At 39.4% G+C, this 17558-nt stretch overlaps 1 protein-coding gene across 6 annotated transcripts in view; it reads left to right on the forward strand.

Annotated features, from left to right (window-relative positions):
- The window catches only part of MGA (MAX dimerization protein MGA), a 54685-nt gene that overhangs the window by 20072 nt on the left and 17055 nt on the right, over positions 1-17558 (forward strand). For 5 of the 6 annotated variants that reach the window (XM_085306763.1, XM_085306781.1, XM_085306771.1 and 2 more), the window contains exons 11-17: positions 475-615; positions 1027-1099; positions 2471-2991; positions 4618-4915; positions 6684-7319; positions 7917-8216; positions 9745-11462. In XM_085306763.1, coding sequence (XP_085162889.1) covers positions 475-615; positions 1027-1099; positions 2471-2991; positions 4618-4915; positions 6684-7319; positions 7917-8216; positions 9745-11462 — 3687 coding nt within the window. The remainder of the gene's footprint in view (positions 1-474; positions 616-1026; positions 1100-2470; positions 2992-4617; positions 4916-6683; positions 7320-7916; positions 8217-9744; positions 11463-17558) is intronic. The other variant, XM_085306802.1, reaches the window with a different exon arrangement.

A 17558-nucleotide genomic window follows, 5' to 3' on the forward strand; every position in this document is an offset into this window, starting at 1 on the left:
TGCATGTAGTAGCCTAATTAATGAATGACTTGCCAAACAGGATACATAAAATGCAGAGTGGTTCTGGAGACCTTTTCTGTTCTTATTTGAGGCTTTGCTGCCAGTATTGAAAAAGTCTGCCTTTGCCTCTTCCCTTACCTTTATCTAGCAAAAGCGACAACAGCAGTAGGGAAACTTACTTAGAAATAACTAGGCTCAACAGAGTTGCCATTTAACACATAGCAGATAAATCTAAGCATTCTGCCTGAACTGCTTTTCTGTCATTTAGAGTAGTATCTAAACAGGATTTGAGTGCCCTCCTCACCCCCAGATGTAGACTGAGCTACAATATTGAGATGGAAGATTCAGTGTGACATGCTGGAGCTTTCTTTTTTGATGTTTTCTGTTCGAGTGCTGTTAGAACGTAAAACTGATTTATAACTCTTAATGTGCATCTGGATCGGAGTAGTTTACTTCTCTTTCATTTTTTGGTAGATTCGAGAGGAGGACAAGGATCCTGTCTATTTGTTCTTTGAACGTATGATGACTTGTGCCAGGGTCCGAGCATATGAACGCAGGAGAGAGGAGAAAAAGCAACAGAAAGACCAATGCAATTCAAAGAGCTGTAGTATAAGGGTAAGAAATTACACAGCATCCAACCTATAACAGTAATAGGCAGAAATACTGAAAATGTGAAGTAATTTTTTTTCTAGAAACTCATACCTGACATATGAGGGTCTGACTTGCACTTGATTGTGATAGGACTGTGGATCCTAAATCACCTAGCAGTGCTGGTAAACTTTTCTTACTACTGTTACTGAAACTGTCTTGGAAATTCCTAGCTCTGAAATGCGTCATCTTGTAAGGCTTGGAATGCTTATAGTATGGAGACCTCTTCTAAGATGAAAATTGTATCACTGGCAAAGTTAAGATATGCTCTATGGCTGTGAATAATAGTATGATGAACTAGTTTATTTTGTGATGTGACTTAGTATGGAAGAGGATACACAGAAAGAATGTTTTTTCTTATGGTTCTTCCTCCTCTAGGAGCAGGAGTCAGACCTTCAGCCTCCTGAGAAAGCAACCTGCAAGATGGACAAAGACACGGATAAATCTGGAGGTAAGAGCAGAGTGTTCAGTTTCCTTCAGTCTCCTGATAGTACCACGTGTTTGGTTTAAAAGAAAAAGAATAATTATAGCTATCGATGAAACAAAAGCCCATTTGCCAGGGGAGTTACTACAGTTGTCAATAAAAATTTTATGATGTGCTTGCAGTTGCCTGATTTTTTTTAAACAGTTCTAAATGTGTAATGTGGGAGGTACAACAGGCTAAATATCTGGCCCCTACTGTTGCTCTAAGGTTAAAATGACCATTATTACAGTAGCTTGGTTAGCAATAAAAGATGTTATCACACGGCAGACTTGTGTTCAAGAGTGATAATAAGATACTTGGGAAGGAATGGAGATCGCTGATCTTGTGTGTGGTGGTGGTGTTGTTATAACTATTACACTCTAGTTACTGAAGAATTAATAAATATCCAAATGATGCTGTAAGGCTGGGTCCTCATGTTCCCTGTTTAGAATTGTATGGGACAAGGAAGTGCCTATACTTCGTTCAGAGTTGTGTGATGTTGAATTCTTTAGTTCAAGTTGAAAGGTTGAATTGAATTCTTGCCGCACATACGTAAACTGGGTTTGGGTTTCTAGTTCATGAAGTAGGGTAGATGTCTGTGTTCTCTTTCAGTTTGAAGTGCCCCAAATCATGTTCTGAACTTTAACGTGGGACATTAACTGGAGGCATTGTGTCATCCACTAATGAAATATAGCTGCCTTTTTAAGCTGAAATCTTTTACTGTTTAATGTGTACAACAGCACTCTACATTTAAGGATGGGAATGGAAAAATAATACAACTAGCTGAAAATGCTGATGAATTGGTAGGTCAAAATTAAAACTTGACCAGGACACAGGGCTCAACATCCTTACAGTTTTCCAAAAAGTGCCATTGGATCTCTAAAGACAACAAAAGGTCATGCTTCTATTTTACATCTTCTGCAAATGACAGTTCTGCTAGCAGCATGTTTGCCCCTAATGCCATTATAGGACGCTGGTCCTTTTCTGACTCCAAGGGAAAAGCGCCATCTGTTGAATAACCAGCGATGCTTTCTACTGCATGTTGGTGTTGCTTGGAGGTCTTTCATCCATGTACTGAACCAACCCAACTTTGTTTAGCTTGTGAGATGCGATGGGATACAACCTGAAATGGTATGGCTGCAGGGAATGAACTGTGAGAAATAATTACTTTAGTTTTGCAGTGAATTTTCGCTTGCTTGTAAAGCTCTGCAAAGGGAAGTGATGCTTTGAACAGATTTCGTTACTTTTTGTGATGTGCGGCTGAGACAAGGGTGGAGGTGGGCAGAATAAAACTGTTTTAAATATCCAGGTGATTAAAATGCCATAGTATTGCAGAAACCTATTTCAATTCTTTCTCAGAGAAAAGCTGGTGGTCTTCCCGTAGTGAGGGGGATTCTTCCTCCACCTCCTATGTTCATCACACCACTCCAGGTGGACCAACCAAACTTATCGAGATTATCTCTGACTGCAACTGGGAGGAAGATCGCAATAAGATCTTGACCATCTTATCACAGCATATCAACAGTAACATACCACAGTCCCTCAAAGTGGGTAGCTTCATTATTGAATTGGCTTCAGAACACAAGGCTTGGGATGAGAAGGACTCTCCTGTCTACTCCTCCAGAGTGAAAATTTCAGTGCCGTCCTGCCAGGACAAGGATGAGAAGCCTGAGATACCTGTCTTGGAGACTCCAGATAGTGGAGTGCCATCACGCAAAACCCCAGAAAATATAAAGTTCTTGCGGGCAGACGCGTTGGACAAACTACGGGAGAAGTTGCATGGGGGTAAAGGCTTGCCTTTTTATACAGGGCTTTCTCCTGCAGGAAAGCTGGTCGCCTACAAACGCAAAGCTAATATGAGTCCCTCAGGCTTGATTCAGGTGGGTCCCTCTGCCTTTACTGTGGAGATTAGATTCAGTTTCTTCCAGTATCCCAGAAGTCCTTAAAAGGGAAATTAAACACACTTTTTTTTTTTCTTTTTAACCTAGTCTTTTGTCTATTCAAACAAGGATTCTTTGTATCTGGGAGACATTTCTGCCTCTTCTCTAAGCTTGTCCCTTTTAAGAGTCAATCAGGAAATCTGACTGGAAATCTGAAGCCTGTGGTTTGGATTGTCTTTTTGGTCATGTGGATCTTGGTGGCCCAAGTGTAGAATCTTTCTCAAGTTCTTTCTGATGCTTTGGAAAACTTAGTTCAGATACAGCTGACAGATAATACTTTTAAATGAATGGCTGTTGGAGGCCACAGAGGGGTTTTTTGGTGGTTGTTGTTTTTGTTTTATTCCCCTCTTCTTGAGAATGTGTACACTGGGACAAAACTTCTAAAGGAAATTGCAGGCATTAAATTGCCTTTTTTATAGCTTATTGTTAATCTTTGCTAATAGCCTGACTGCATCCTCTTTGCAGAATGTATATTGGTCATCAAGAGACTTCATAATCTTAAGTTTAAAATAAGTCATTTCACTACAGTATCATGCAGCCAACTTAGTATTATCAATTAATGATAGGAACTGTAGGGTAAAGATGAAAATATCTGTTCTTTCAATCAAAGATATTTGTAGTAATATCATTTCCCAGGAAGGCCTGTAATTTGGAAAATGAAAATAAATTTTTTTTCATGACATTTTGCAGATACGGTGCCCTTGTAAAGAGATGCTAATGGAGGGGAAAATACAGGGGGAGAGATTTCCTGTGTTTAATAGTTAATAAATAAAAAGAATCCAGGACAGACTTGCAGGAGTGATTTCTGACCCTGACCAATAAATAAATAAATAGGAAACTGACTTAATCAGCATAACATGTTAAATTTATTTTGCTTTTAAAGGTTAATATCAAACAACTTCAAAGTAAAATATAACATTACCAAAAAAATAGTGTAAAACTTCCCATTGTCAACTGTCTGCTAGGCTTAAAGCCTGACATGTAGAAAGATGCCATTTTTTTTCTCTCTCCCAGGCAGCTGGTTACTTCCGCAACTCTGAATTTGAAGTTGGTCAACCCACAGTACCTGAATTACCGTATCAAATGACAGTAGAGATAAAAAATTAACAACACTTTTACAGACTCTTTAGAGTTTTGTCCCAGTGTGTATGGCATGAAGTATTCTTTCTTCTGTGATACAAGAAGCTCATTAGATTTGAGAATTAGTAAAATTGTCCTTAAATTTGAAAAATCATATTTAGTCAGGAATGTAGCATAAGTAGAAGGGCAGGAAAAAATGTGTTCTAGCTTCTCTCTAAGTTCAATGACTGCTGGTGTTCCTTTGGACTCCTTGGTTCCGTACGAGAGTCTGAGCAGCATCTGAAATCTCAGTGTTATAAAGATATAATACCGTTGCTTTGAAATACCCTGGGCAGAAAGGAAATTAGGAGTTCSATTCTGAATTGCAATGTTATTCTGAAAAGAAGACTTGGAAATCCCGTGGAATGAAACACCTCTCCAGAGGTGGTGAATTAGCATTTTTTTTTCTTTTTTCTTCACAAAATTTCCCTTTTCCACTTTTTTCAGGTTAATGGTAAAAGTTATCCTCAGGCCAAACTGCTTTTGGGACAGATGGGGGCATTACATCCTGCCAATCGGCTAGCTGCTTATATCACAGGCAGGCTGCGACCCACAGTACTTGATATCTCAACTCTCAGTACTGTGATCTCCAAGGTAGCATCCAATGCTAAAGCAGCTGCTTCCAGGACACCATCAGTCCAGGTGCCCACAACATCAACTCCCAAAACTACATCTTCCACCAGCACTACTTCAACCCCCACTGTGACGACTCTGAAAGCTCATGTCCCAGCACAGAGACAGATAGGTAGGTTGGAACTTATTACTGTATTTTGAATTGCGTGAAGCTGAAATAAAAAGTGAGTGTACAGCGTTGCTGTTGATTTCAGTGCAACAGTGCATGCTGCCTTTGGCTGAGTTGCCTACCTAAACTGCCTCTGCAATAAATAACCTCTTTATCTAAAACAGAAAGTTTTATTTTGACTTCAGAGATGTTGACTGTTAGTTATTTTATTAATACTACTAGAGCATATTTTCTCTAGAAAAGAGAGAGACAAGAGTGGATGGAGACACACTGGTTGAATGTTAAGCTTGGATTTTTGTTTTGAGAATTTTCTATGATTTTTAATTGCTTTTCATCATACTATGAGAAGTTGTTAAGGTGAGGGTTAAAAGTAACAGGATGACTCTAATCTGTGGTTCTTCACTGTTTGTTTTTCTGATGATATTGCACTTGTAATTGGAATTCATGAGAACAGCAAAGATGCATGAAGCAACACAGTGAAAGACAAGATGATCCAAATCTGGATTAGGGAAACAACAGGTGGGCAGCCAATACCACATCAGCCTCTAATCTCATTGGATTTCACAAGCTAAACAGGGTTGGACGTAGTCAGCACTTGAATAGGAAACTCTCCAGAGTAAAGAATAAATAAAAAGTATCAGAAGACGCATGTGTTACTCATATCTGAGTTGGTACTGAAATGGTTACCCCAGCATGGCAAGAGGAGGAGTTGCTCTTGAATGTTTCATTTTGCATGAGTTCTAAAATCTAGCACCCATCCACACGATAATTTAAGATCTGAAGAAGCTTTGCAAGAGAAAAGGATGTTACCTGTGTCCTGGCAAAACTCTAACTTTCGGTTAATTGTGTTGTTTTTTGGCCTTAATTTTCTTGCAGTGTAAACAGAATGTGTTGCTTTCTCTTCCTTTAATAAAACTTCTTGTATTATACATCTACACAATATTAAAGAGGTGGCTGCATTTCATTGATGGGTGAAGTGATTGTTGCATACAAGATTTGCTAAGTGCTTGGCACCTTATGGGTTAAAGATGCTGTGTATATGAATAACTCAAATATTTAAGCGGAGCTTGCCCAATAGTAATGCTCTGCACTGTCATACTATATACGCAAGTTCTACCCCTCATTTGTAGGGGTCTGGAGTGATGCAGATTCAGTGTTCTGATCCCTGGTGAGCAAGGGATGAGGGAAGGGAGCTTCCCAACAGTGATTACTTCCAGTTGGTTAAATTTGTCCCATCCAATCCTCAGCTTCATGAATGTCATTGCAATGAGATGGGGACATGGCAAACCCTATTGCCTCGTCCCTCACCCCCCAGAAGTGGCTGTGTAACGTGGATACAATAGCAGGGGCATGAAAACCAAGAAGCAGTGAAAGAGGAAGACTGCGCAAAGAAGCTGTTACAGGAAGAATTTGAGATTTAGAAAATATTTTATGAGCCTCTTATCTCACTTAGCTGTTTGTTTTCACATACTGCAATTATAATTTGCTATTGGTAGTTCGACAGTAAAGAACATAATCCCTCAAGACCTGACTCTCTTGTTTGGCCAGGAAGAATTGCAACAGAAAGCTATAGAAGTGAGATAAAACAGCTGTATTTCTAATAATATAATTTAAAGCATGTTCAGGACTGCCGTGAAGGTTTCAATTTAATTACAGTGTGCTCTTTAAGAAAATAGGGGCCCARATTCTTGCTGAAATGAGTAATGTAGCACCTCATGAAAGGCAAAGAGGAAATCTGTTACAATTTTGACCTGCAAGTTTTTATTTGCAGCTGCGCGACCCTCACCTGGTGGTGTGTTCACACAATTTGTGATGAATAAAGCCGGAGCCCTACAGCAGAAGATTCCTGGAGTGAGCACACCCCAGCCTCTGTCAGGGCCGCAGAAGTTCAATATCAGGCCTACACCAATAATGGTTGTTACTCCTGTGGTTCCCTCAAGGCCATCTTCAGTTCACTGCACTGTCTCTCCTGGGGTTACTACAGCCACCACCACTTCTCCAGTCACTGTAGAAAGTACCAGTGTGGCAGTATCTACTGTGACCACTGCTAGCCAGACAAGAGCTAGTGAACCTGCCTGCTCTCCTCCTGGAATTACAGTCACAGGTGCTCCTGCAACACCTGGAACTAACACCTGTACTGCTCCCTCACCCACCACATCTGCTGCCACTGTGAACGTAACAAAAGCAACTGGGATAGCTACGCCAGTAGCAACCATATCATTCCCTAAAACTGTAGTAACAACAGCAGCAGTTACTCGTCCTGTTCCCACAACATCCACTTCCACAGTTGTACTGACAACAACTGCAACAGCTACATCTGTGGTGACCACACCAACTTCCTCTGTTGGCTCTGTTCCAATTTTACTCTCAGGAGTTAATTCAAGTCCTACACTAAATCCAAAACCAGGTAAGGCTTGGGTGCTTTAGATTGTTACTGCAAACACTTTTTCTACTTCTGTCTCCATCGTAGTTGGAATTAAATCTGCCACTGAGCAGATTTAGAGCCCAATTAAAATACAGATTTGCTCCTGTCATCCTTCTTTCCAAAATAGGATAAGAAATGTAATCTCCAAATTGCTCATTTGAGTCAGCCTAAGCAAGTAGAGAGGAAACTTCCGTGACTGCTGTGAAATGAATTGGAAGTCTCAAATAATTCCTTGGCCCATAGAAATGTATAACATAATTATCACTCTGATTGCTAGAATTGCAGTTTTGGCACAGAGTCCAAGAAATAAGCGTGGAGTTACCCTCTCATCTTTACATGCGGGTCTTCCGGGTCATCATTGAGAAATGTTGACAGAACAGTGAGAGGAAAACTGTTAACTGGCCTGGTTCATCCTGTTTATRTTCTCTGAATAAAAAGATACTGAATTAACATGCTTTCAAGTAAGTTTAAAGAGATCAAGTTGTTTCCAAAATACTTATATTTGTTCTTATTATAGATACTGTCTAACCTGTAGGGTGTTTCTTAAACTGATCTTACATAACTTTTAAAATTTTTCAGAGGATACTATTCCACAAGCTACAAGTAAGACTCCCCAGAAGATGTCTCCTGGAGCAGAAAAACGCGTAGGACCTCGATTGTTGTTGATTCCAGTGCATCAAACATCTCCCACTTTGCGACCATTAAACAACATGCAGCTTCCTCAGAGACAGAGGATGGTCCTTCAGCCTCTCAGGAGCCCTGGTGGTGTGAACCTGTTCAGACACCCTAATGGACAGATCATTCAGCTTGTCCCACTGCACCAATTTCGAGCTGCTGGTGCCCAGCCTAATGTGCAGCCAGTAACGTTCCGCAATCCAGGTACAAAGTTCAAAGTTTGTCTTGACTGTGCAGCGTGTTACTCAGAAACAAACCATGCGGTAGATGTCTCTGTGCTCATTTTACCTCCTGAAAGTGGTTGAATGGAGTGTAATTAGGTTCTCTATGAGTTTTAGAGAACATGAAGTGTAATTATTCACATGTAATGCAACTTAAACACTATGTGTTTAAAATGCAGAAAGTATAACTAATAGCTAAGTTGCCAAAATTAGGGTGTTTTATACTGCGAGTAAGAAGGCCTGTGTGTGTGACAAAGGAACTTCATGCTCTGTCTTGTCATCGCTTAAAGGAAGTTATGTAGATCTGAGGGTTTAAGTATAACTCTTGTTGGATATTCTTTTAAAAAGAAAGAGCTGTTACCTGTGCCTTGCTGGATGTATTGGCTTATTCTTGTTACGTTTCACAGGTTTGTTAGTTCTCTTATGCTAGATGTTCAGATCAGATGCTACACTACAGTATAAAATTGCTGGCTTTTTTTCCTCCTTGCAGTGTGAGAAAAATGTATTTTATTTCTGAAATGTTTCTCTATTACATAGTGAGGGCAGAAGCAGAGAAGTTCCTTTGCTGTTAAATGGAGGAAGAGATGGAATTTGTAGGCTTCTGACAGAATATAAGTAGGATGCTTGTTGAGAGTACTGTTGTACATAATTATAAATAAAACGTTTATAAATAAAACATACTTTAAATACAGTTTTACTTTCCATCAGAATTTTTCTTCCGTTCCCCTCCTTATATAGAGGCATCTTGAAAAGACGAAGGCAGAATGGGATTGAAAATTGAGAGGTCAGAGCAAGAACAGTAGCTGACAAAGCTGCATGGGGAGAAGACTAATGGGTCAGATCACTTGCAGAAAAATACTCCTGTGCCTTAGCTGAGGTGTGAGCATGAGATGCAGCAAATCAATCAAAAAGTGCATTAAAGTTTCTTTCTAGTTTTGGGATTTTGCTGTTGCAGGAGAAACTAACTGCCAGTGGTTGTATTTTTCTTCTTTGTTTTAATGGGGTTCTTAGCAGGGGTCTGATGAATGTGAGGAAGATCTCATTAAGGTGAAAAGATAATGATGAAATCATATAATCTTGCGGTAGTTATTCTCTGAGAATTAATTTTTCTAAAAAAGTTTTTTAATTAAACATATTTTTATATTGCTTTGCTTGAGAAAATCCACTTTCCACTTTTTCCAATAAATGGGAAAAAGTGAAAAGTAAAATGATGGAAACCTCAACTAAGTGCAATGCCTGTTTGATTAAAATTTGTAGTAGTGAAACTTGCCATTAAATCTGTCACTTCTAGTAGCCAGCCTGTGTGTTTCATCGGGCGTTTCATGTAAAAATTACGTGGTAAACCTTTCTTTGTGCAGTATGAGGTCTTTTGCTGAGAATGCCTAGTCAAATGCATGGTTATATTGTGATCCTTGAGAACTGTGGCTACTTCTAGTACAGCATCAAATACTAAAATTAAAAGGAAGGATAGATTTGAGAAAGTATTAATGGGTATTTTATTTTCCTCACAGGATCTGTTGTAGGAATTCGGTTGCCTGCCCCTTCCAAGTCTCACGAATCACCTGTATCTCCCACTTCCTCTGTGTCTTCCACCTCTTCTGCCACAAATTCAGCCACACAAACTGCGGGACCAAAGTTATCCTCTACAGCTAATCTGGCCACTCAAGCATCTTCTGTTCTTCCTTCAGTACCAAGTTTTGTCTCACAGGCAGGCACTCTGACTCTGAGGATCTCTCCTCCTGCTGCTAGCAGCATGGCAAATCAAACAAGCTCTGAGTCTAAAATAACCTGCAGCTCAGGTGGTCAGCCAACTACTACTGCTAGTCTCATACCTTTACAGTCTGGTAGTTTTGCTTTACTTCAGCTCCCGGGACAGAAGACAGTGCCAAACTCCATTCTTCACCATTTTGCATCTCTCCAGATGAAAAAAGATTCCAAGAATGTATTCCAGAAAGATGACTCAGGTGCTACTCAGCAGAAAGAGAATGGGAAGGCTTCACACTCAGAGGAGGTTGAAGTTGTGGAGTCAGAGGTCACAGTGTCAGATAGCAAACCAGAAGAAAATGAAGTGTTAGTAAATCAGTCAGATAATGTTAAAGAGTCAGCATCTGGCACAGTCACACCTGACAGAAATTCCATTTCACTGGAGACAATGGAGAAGGATTCTGGAGTGCTGGAGGGTTATTCAGATGATGTTTCCTCTCTTCAGCATGATGTTTCTGCAGATGTTGTATCATCAGATCATTCGTACATCAGCGAGAAGCCAAATGATGAGCAAAACGATGCGATCATTGAGGAGAAAGAAGATTCTGTCCATTCTGAAGCTCTAGTAGAGGCTGTTTCAACTAACTCTGAAACCATTTGTGGATCATCAGGTCTACCTTTAGTTGCTCCTGTAGGTACTGTACATCTACAGAGTCTTGAGAGTCAGGAAACTGCACAGCTGAAGAACCGTGGAAAGGAACAAATACGTGCTGAACATGCAGAGAAACGAGGAAAAGGGAGAGAGAGAGATGTGCAGGCACCTATCAGAGATGGCAACAAGGCAAACTTTGGGCAGCCACAGGGTCAAAAAGAGCAAGATGCACACCTAGAGAACAAGGAGAAGGACCAGAGAGGGACTAAACCACCTCAGAACAAAAAAGATCATCAGGATGATACTTCTCTGCAGCCTGAAATGGAAAGGAAGCAGTACAAAGACTCCACAGAAGCAGAAAGCATAAGAGACAAAAAAGGAAGGAAGTCTGATACCTGTTCTGTGAAGGAGCAGGATAATGCTTCAGTAGGAAAGCAGACAGAACATACTGAGGAAGGAAAAACAAATGTAGCCACACAGGAAACCAGTAACACCTCTTCCCAAGAACGAGGTGCTGTTGATTGTCAGGAAGAGATGAAAGCAGTTAAAGATATTGTAATACATGCCAACAGTTCTTGGAGCAAAATATCTAGCATTGCACCTGCCCTAGAAAATAAAAGTGATACAGGTAACAAAGCTGATATATCTGATAAAGGTGACTTCCTGATGCCAGAACAGAGGGCACAAGAGCCTAAGCATCACAAAAAGGGTTATATGCCCACTATTGATATTACTGTTGATGATATGGAAGAGGAGGAGGAGGAAGATGACGACGACGATGAGGAGGATGAAAAAACTGATGATTCTGCTGATGAGATGTTGGATGGTGCTTCTGACTTCCCAAGTGAAGAGGAAGTAGATGTTGAAAAAGTGGTAAGCATTTAACTATTTATGAAAGGATTTTTTTTTTTTAATTGAGCAACAAACATGTCAGAACCATGGATTTGGAAGATTCTGTATGATGTTTACGTCCTAGAATTTAGTTTCTTTAGAAAATCTAGATACGAGTTCAAGTGGAAATATTTTTCATTTGTTAGTTACATAGCTTTTTATAGTTAGCATTATATGGCTTTCCAGACATCATGTGTTTCTCAGGTAAGAACTGAGTGACATTGCGAAAACTGTAATAGAACTGTTGCATGTTGTCTTCCTCCTGTATTGCAAGCAACTTGGTTCCTCATAATATGACATAGGATCCTAAAACATAACGAGTCTAGTATTTCTGCTATTCTAAGCTGTTTCCTTCTACCTAAATTTGTGGCCCTGAGTAATTAGCATTTTTTTCTGGAAGGAATCTTTGAATTTGTCCTTAAATTCTCTTGAAATTTAGCTACAAATTTCAGTGTCAGAACTGTCATTCTATATTCAACAGAAAATAAAATTGATGCAGAAGTCGCAGAATAAGCATAACAATGTAGTTAACATGGAAAAGGTGTCTGTAGATTCGTAGAATTTCCATCAAATTCCATCCCAGACCTAAAACAAAACAATTCCACATTTATCTACTTGCTATATTTGATAATGTCAGTATGTGATTAAGAAACAGTATATTGCTTTGTGAAATACATGAAGGTTCAGTTTTGGAAGTGATCCAAATGAATGCCAAAGTAAGACAGCCTTTTCTTGGGATGAAATAAACATGGAAAGAGAAAAGTTAGACTGGAGAAGAATTTAAGAGCAAATTAAATCAAATTTGAAGTAATTATGCTAGTGTGTACAGGATTTTGAAAGTAAATAATTTTTTTTAGCTCTTTTGTATTAATGTAATCCTTTCCTAGTTGAAAACCAAATTTGACTTCTTTCTCTTCTAAACCATATGCAGAGTTATTAAATTAAAAGCCAATAACCGTTGCTTTTAGAGATTATATTGTATTTAACTTCCAGAAAAGTTGACTGATCATTTAATACTGCAGCTCACAACTCTCAAGACAAAATGATAGCAGCCTGGCTGCATGAGGTTGAGGGTATTGAAAGCAGCTCTAGTTTTTGACGTTTTTACAAGGTTTGGGGTTGAAAACTGCACTGTTGTCTTGTTTGAGAAGGGTGGTGCTTGCTTTGTAACAATTCTGTGTGCTTCCATAACTTTCAGCAGGGTTATCATCTGGTATGAGAAGCATGTTTAGTATGTACCAGACACCTGCTAAACTTTTCAGACAAGGAAGTCTTAGGGATTTTTTGGTAAGCCATTGCAATSGTAATGTTTGGGTGACAGAGTAGTTTTGTTATCAGGGTAGACGTTAAAGATTGTTTTTGTTGTACTGGACAAGGATGATGAATCTAAAAAATAATAATCAGAGATTATAGGAAATGTTCGTTTTGGAAGGAACTTACTTTATAGGTTTTAGAAACTGCTTCATAAAATGTACCTTTAAATGTTTTTGTTTTCTTTTTTTGCTTTTAGAATGGAATGGTAAGCCATATAAGTAAACCATGCAATTAAGGTGTGTCTTGACTGTAGCTCACACAGACGTGACTAAGATAGCTTTGGTTTCTAGAGCAGAAAAGCTGAGGAACAACAGATCTCATAGTGTGCAGTCAAGCTCATCTTTTTTTAGATCTAAATATTTAGATCCCCAGTCCTTTTTCTTGAGAGATTACTTTAAAAGTAAGGAGCTTTTCAGTGAGTGGAACGTATCTTTTGTAACGAAGAATAGAAGGAGCCAGAGGGCCCTAAAATTTGGGAGGATTGTAGATCAGGGAATTCTTCCCAGCTGAAGATCTCGGAAGGTCCACAGAAAGAGGAGAGCATTTCCTGATTGCTGCGCTCTGCAGGTCTGTTGGTTATGGTTGTTCTTTGGTTCCTAAGGAGGGAGACCCATTGCTATTAGGATCCATTGCATAGGAAAAGAAGAAACGGGGAAGTGCTGGTGTCTCTCTCTGCTGTTTTCATGTCGTATCCCTGAGAGACCAACTGCTGGAAACATAGCATGTTACTATGACTCTGGCAAATCCCCTCTGTATCRCATATGCTTTATGTGTTTTTCTCTGTAATCTTAATATGAAGCACCCAATGATTTGCATGTTTGGAATAGCTTGGGATACAGGAGGATTGCTTGCGAGGGGACTTCTTTATTCTTTAGATAAGGGGTTTGTCTGATGATTAAGTTGGGGAGAAGCAGGGTGTTTTTTTCTTTCTTTTTTTTCCTTTGCTTTCCTTTTCTTTCCTTCCCTTGGAACCTTGTGAGGTTCCTTAGGGTTTCCTCTTGCTTCGGTAATGGTAACCCTTACAATTAAGGAATTGTGAGTGGCACCAAAAAGTATTCAGTTCTGTGGTCAGAATTCATGAAGGAAACGTGGTTTACGGGGTAATAGAAGTCTGTGCAGAGTATGAATAGGATCAACATGCATACATCTCTTGTGTCTGAGACCGTTAGCAAATATGGACTGAAAAGATGGCRTTAGTGGCCTGAAAATACGCACTGTAGTAGGAATACAATGTGATCAGCATTATCTGTGCATCTTTTTGATTTGTGGATGTGGCATTACTTTTAAGGTGACCCTGGCTGAAATGCCTCAAAAGAGTGGGAGCTGTTCAGCTCTAAGAGTTATTGTCAAGCTTGATGACTAATACGATCTGTGTATCAGTAAGTTTAGGTAAGAATTCCAGGGCACAGTTTTCAGAGCTGGACAAACATCTCCATCAAGAAGAAAGTGATGCTTACTGAAGAAGGTTGATCCCTGACTGAAATTCTTGCTTTCCGTAACAATGAATTGTTAGGCAGCGTTTACCCTAGTTCTAGTGTTTGGGAAGATCCAGTATAAAATGTAGCAGTCYGCCGTAGAGGACTAGAAACCTTTTCGAGTTCAGGCCTGGTCAGTGAGATAAGAGATGGTTTTCAGGCTGCTTTTGTGCTCCTTTGGGGAGAAGGGTGCAGGATACGCTAAAACGTTCTTACCCAAAGTAGAGGTCAACTTAAGGGTCTTACTGGAGACCTTCAGGCCATCCAGAAAAAAATAACACTATTGGAAGTACTCTTCTGACAAGAGATTACTTACCTAGAGTTGACCTTTTTCCTCATTGTAGGGAACCTCTTAAAGTTTGTTTGTGCTTTTAAGGATACTCTGGACAGCTCTGTTGTAGATGGGGTTTTTTGTTTTGTTTTGTTTTCCTCCTCTCTAGCAGCTTGACCCGTCCTGTCCTTCTGCCAAGTTGTATTAAATGTGATATTATTTTGCATAGATAAGTCATTTGGGAGGGGAAAAAGGGAAATGGTTTTGGAAGACACAACCACCAGAGGTCCTGTCTAGCCCTAACTATTCTGCGACTATGCTTCTGGAAGTTTGCAGAGAACTCTTAAAAATACATATTGTTTAGTAGACCTTTGGTTTAGTCAGAATCATGCGAGTTCATCACAGGACTTGAGATACTGACTGCCTCAAGCAACAGCAAGAATATGCTTTTATTAAATCATTTGCACTCTTGTGTCAGCATAGTGTTTGCCTGCCAGACTATACCAGCGTTGTTTGTCAAACTAGATGAAGTCAGTCTATGCTGAGCAGGCATGTACAGGAGGTTTATCTGTTTCATTCAGCTACTGGAAATACAGAAGCAAAGTATGTGTGCAGGTCCACTAATACTTTCATTTAAATGAATATACTAACAACAGCTCTTTCTCTGCTTATTTGGAATCTGGACTTGTTACTCAGCGAATAACTGTTTAAAAAACCCCAAACAAACAAACAAAAAAAACCCACCTCCAGTGAGAGACAGGATGATTGCTACTTACCTGTGTAGCAGCTGTTACTGTTTCTTTTTTAGTATATTTCCATGTAGTTCTCCATGCAGTGGTGAACTTCTGTGTTCTTAATTTTGCATCACGGTGCTGCTCTTCAGATGAACTTTCTACCTTATACTAACTTTATATACTTGACTTAGGAAACTCTGTATGTTCCTTCTCTGCTCAAGAAGAGGAGAAGCTCCTTCAAATGTTATCTTTGCCATTTTGCGTTTCCTTTCCTGAATTGCATCAGTAACAGAAGCCTAGAAAGGTTGAGCATCCTGGGTTGGGAGGTAGGAACAAACCTCTGTGGCTATTTTTGCTCACATTTGCCTATCTGAACAAATTGTACTGCTGTGATCTGGCCCGTGATGTTAACTTACTGTCCGAGGCAGGGTGATTGCATACAAAATGCCTGTTGGGAACAGCTGTTTGGCATGGGGTAAATCACAGACTGGCTGTGAATCGTTCACTTGAGAGCTTGCTGGCTTAAGCCAAAACCATGCTGTGGATTGTTTTAGTATTTAATGCTATAGATAGAGTTTCAGTCTCCTGGCCCTATTTAATTTACTAGTCTAAATGTAACTTCTCTGTCTGGTAAGATACTTTACTTTAAATGCTGTTAAAATTTTGTGTTTTTCAGCCCTTCTTTTTCTGAGCTAAACATTAAAATGATGCAAAGTATTTTGAATGATTATAACATTAAAACTATTAAATAGTCCACAAAACCTGTTTTACACTTTTCATTAAACTTAATCCCTACCATTTTCTGAGCTTTTGTAACAGAGCGTATGTGAGATTTCTAGACAGAGTAGCAAGATGCAGAGATTACCCAAACAGATGTCTCATTTCTGAAATCATCCATTGTCATCTCCCCTTTTCTTTTTGATCGCTGTCACTGAGGATGCTCTGCCAAAAGGTGACTTGATTCTTCAGGCACCAGTGATAGAGGTGTGGGCTGCCAGAAACAGACAGGTAAAGATGAGAGGAGAGCACTAGAAACAAAAAGGAAGTGCAGCAAGGAAGAAGTGCTGACATTTCTGCAGCTGCAGTGAAACTTCCCGTGTAGTGTGGGATTGTTCCTATTTGTGTCCATGTTCCTCATTCCATAAGGTATTTTATTCCTACAAACTCAAAAGCATTTAGAAGTTTTATCACTGCAGAACTGGTGAAAGGACTGATGTTAGAAACATAGGATTTCAACAAGCTTTTTGAAGCTATAGAACCCCCTGACGTTAAGCTAGACTATCAATAGGGTTTGACTTAGAAGGGGTTGTCAGTACTTACATAGGTAGAGCTATTCTTATATCAGAGCTTAATAAAAAGTAGACTTCTGAAGGTCTTCATTGTTGTGATATTTTTCCTTGTACCAGAAAGGAAAAGACAAAGAAAGGAAAGATCTCCTGTCCTGAAACATTTTTCCTTTAGATGTTAAAGGCAAGAAGGAAAAATGTAGTGCTTTTGCTTTACATTCATTCATATGCAGAACTTGTAAACTTAAAGATGTGAATTTCTTGGTGGAGAATGGAGATTGTTTTTTTGACACCTTTTTTTTGACACCCCCTTGTCTTTAATGAAAAAGGTACCACATCTTACTGCTGGTTGGGATCTGTATGGTATCACCTTAAAAATTCTACCATGAGAACACTACCTGGATAACTACAAAACCTTGGGTTGTCCTTGTCTGACCTGGCAGGGGCTCAAAATCGTTACCATGATGGTATTTCTAGTAGAAGTCATTTTCTGTTTTTCTCACTCTCTGGATCCTAACATCTTCTAAATGCTTTTGTACTCCCCTTTACCTGGAGCGTAATGATACCTAAAGGTAGTTCAGACAATGCTGTTCGGCCTGCTCAAGAGATGTTATAGTCATCTCTTGTATGTGGAATCACAATGATGATACTCTATAAAATGGAAAAGCTACAGGAAATAGCTTAAACTCTCTTAAACTCATAAACTCTCCTGGTTGCCATAAACCCTTGAAAGGTTTATGGCAATCAGGAGAGTTTATGGATGACCCAGGAGAGCTAGAAGAAATGAGAAGTGCTCTCTGTGTCATGAAATACAACAACTATCTGTTAAATTATGTAACTTTACACCTCTGGCACATTTAATACATTTTCAGCATAATGATAAGTATCTATTTAGTGAATAGGGTTTTTGTTTGAATAATTTTTATTCAACCATCTTTTTTCCCTGATTTGAGATGATGAGCTCTACCTACTCTCATCACACCCTGGAGAGAATTAAC

Source organism: Rhea americana, unplaced genomic scaffold, assembly GCF_003343005.1.
Source record: "Rhea americana isolate MKP2758 unplaced genomic scaffold, rheAme1 scaffold_102, whole genome shotgun sequence".
NCBI lineage: Eukaryota > Metazoa > Chordata > Aves > Rheiformes > Rheidae > Rhea > Rhea americana.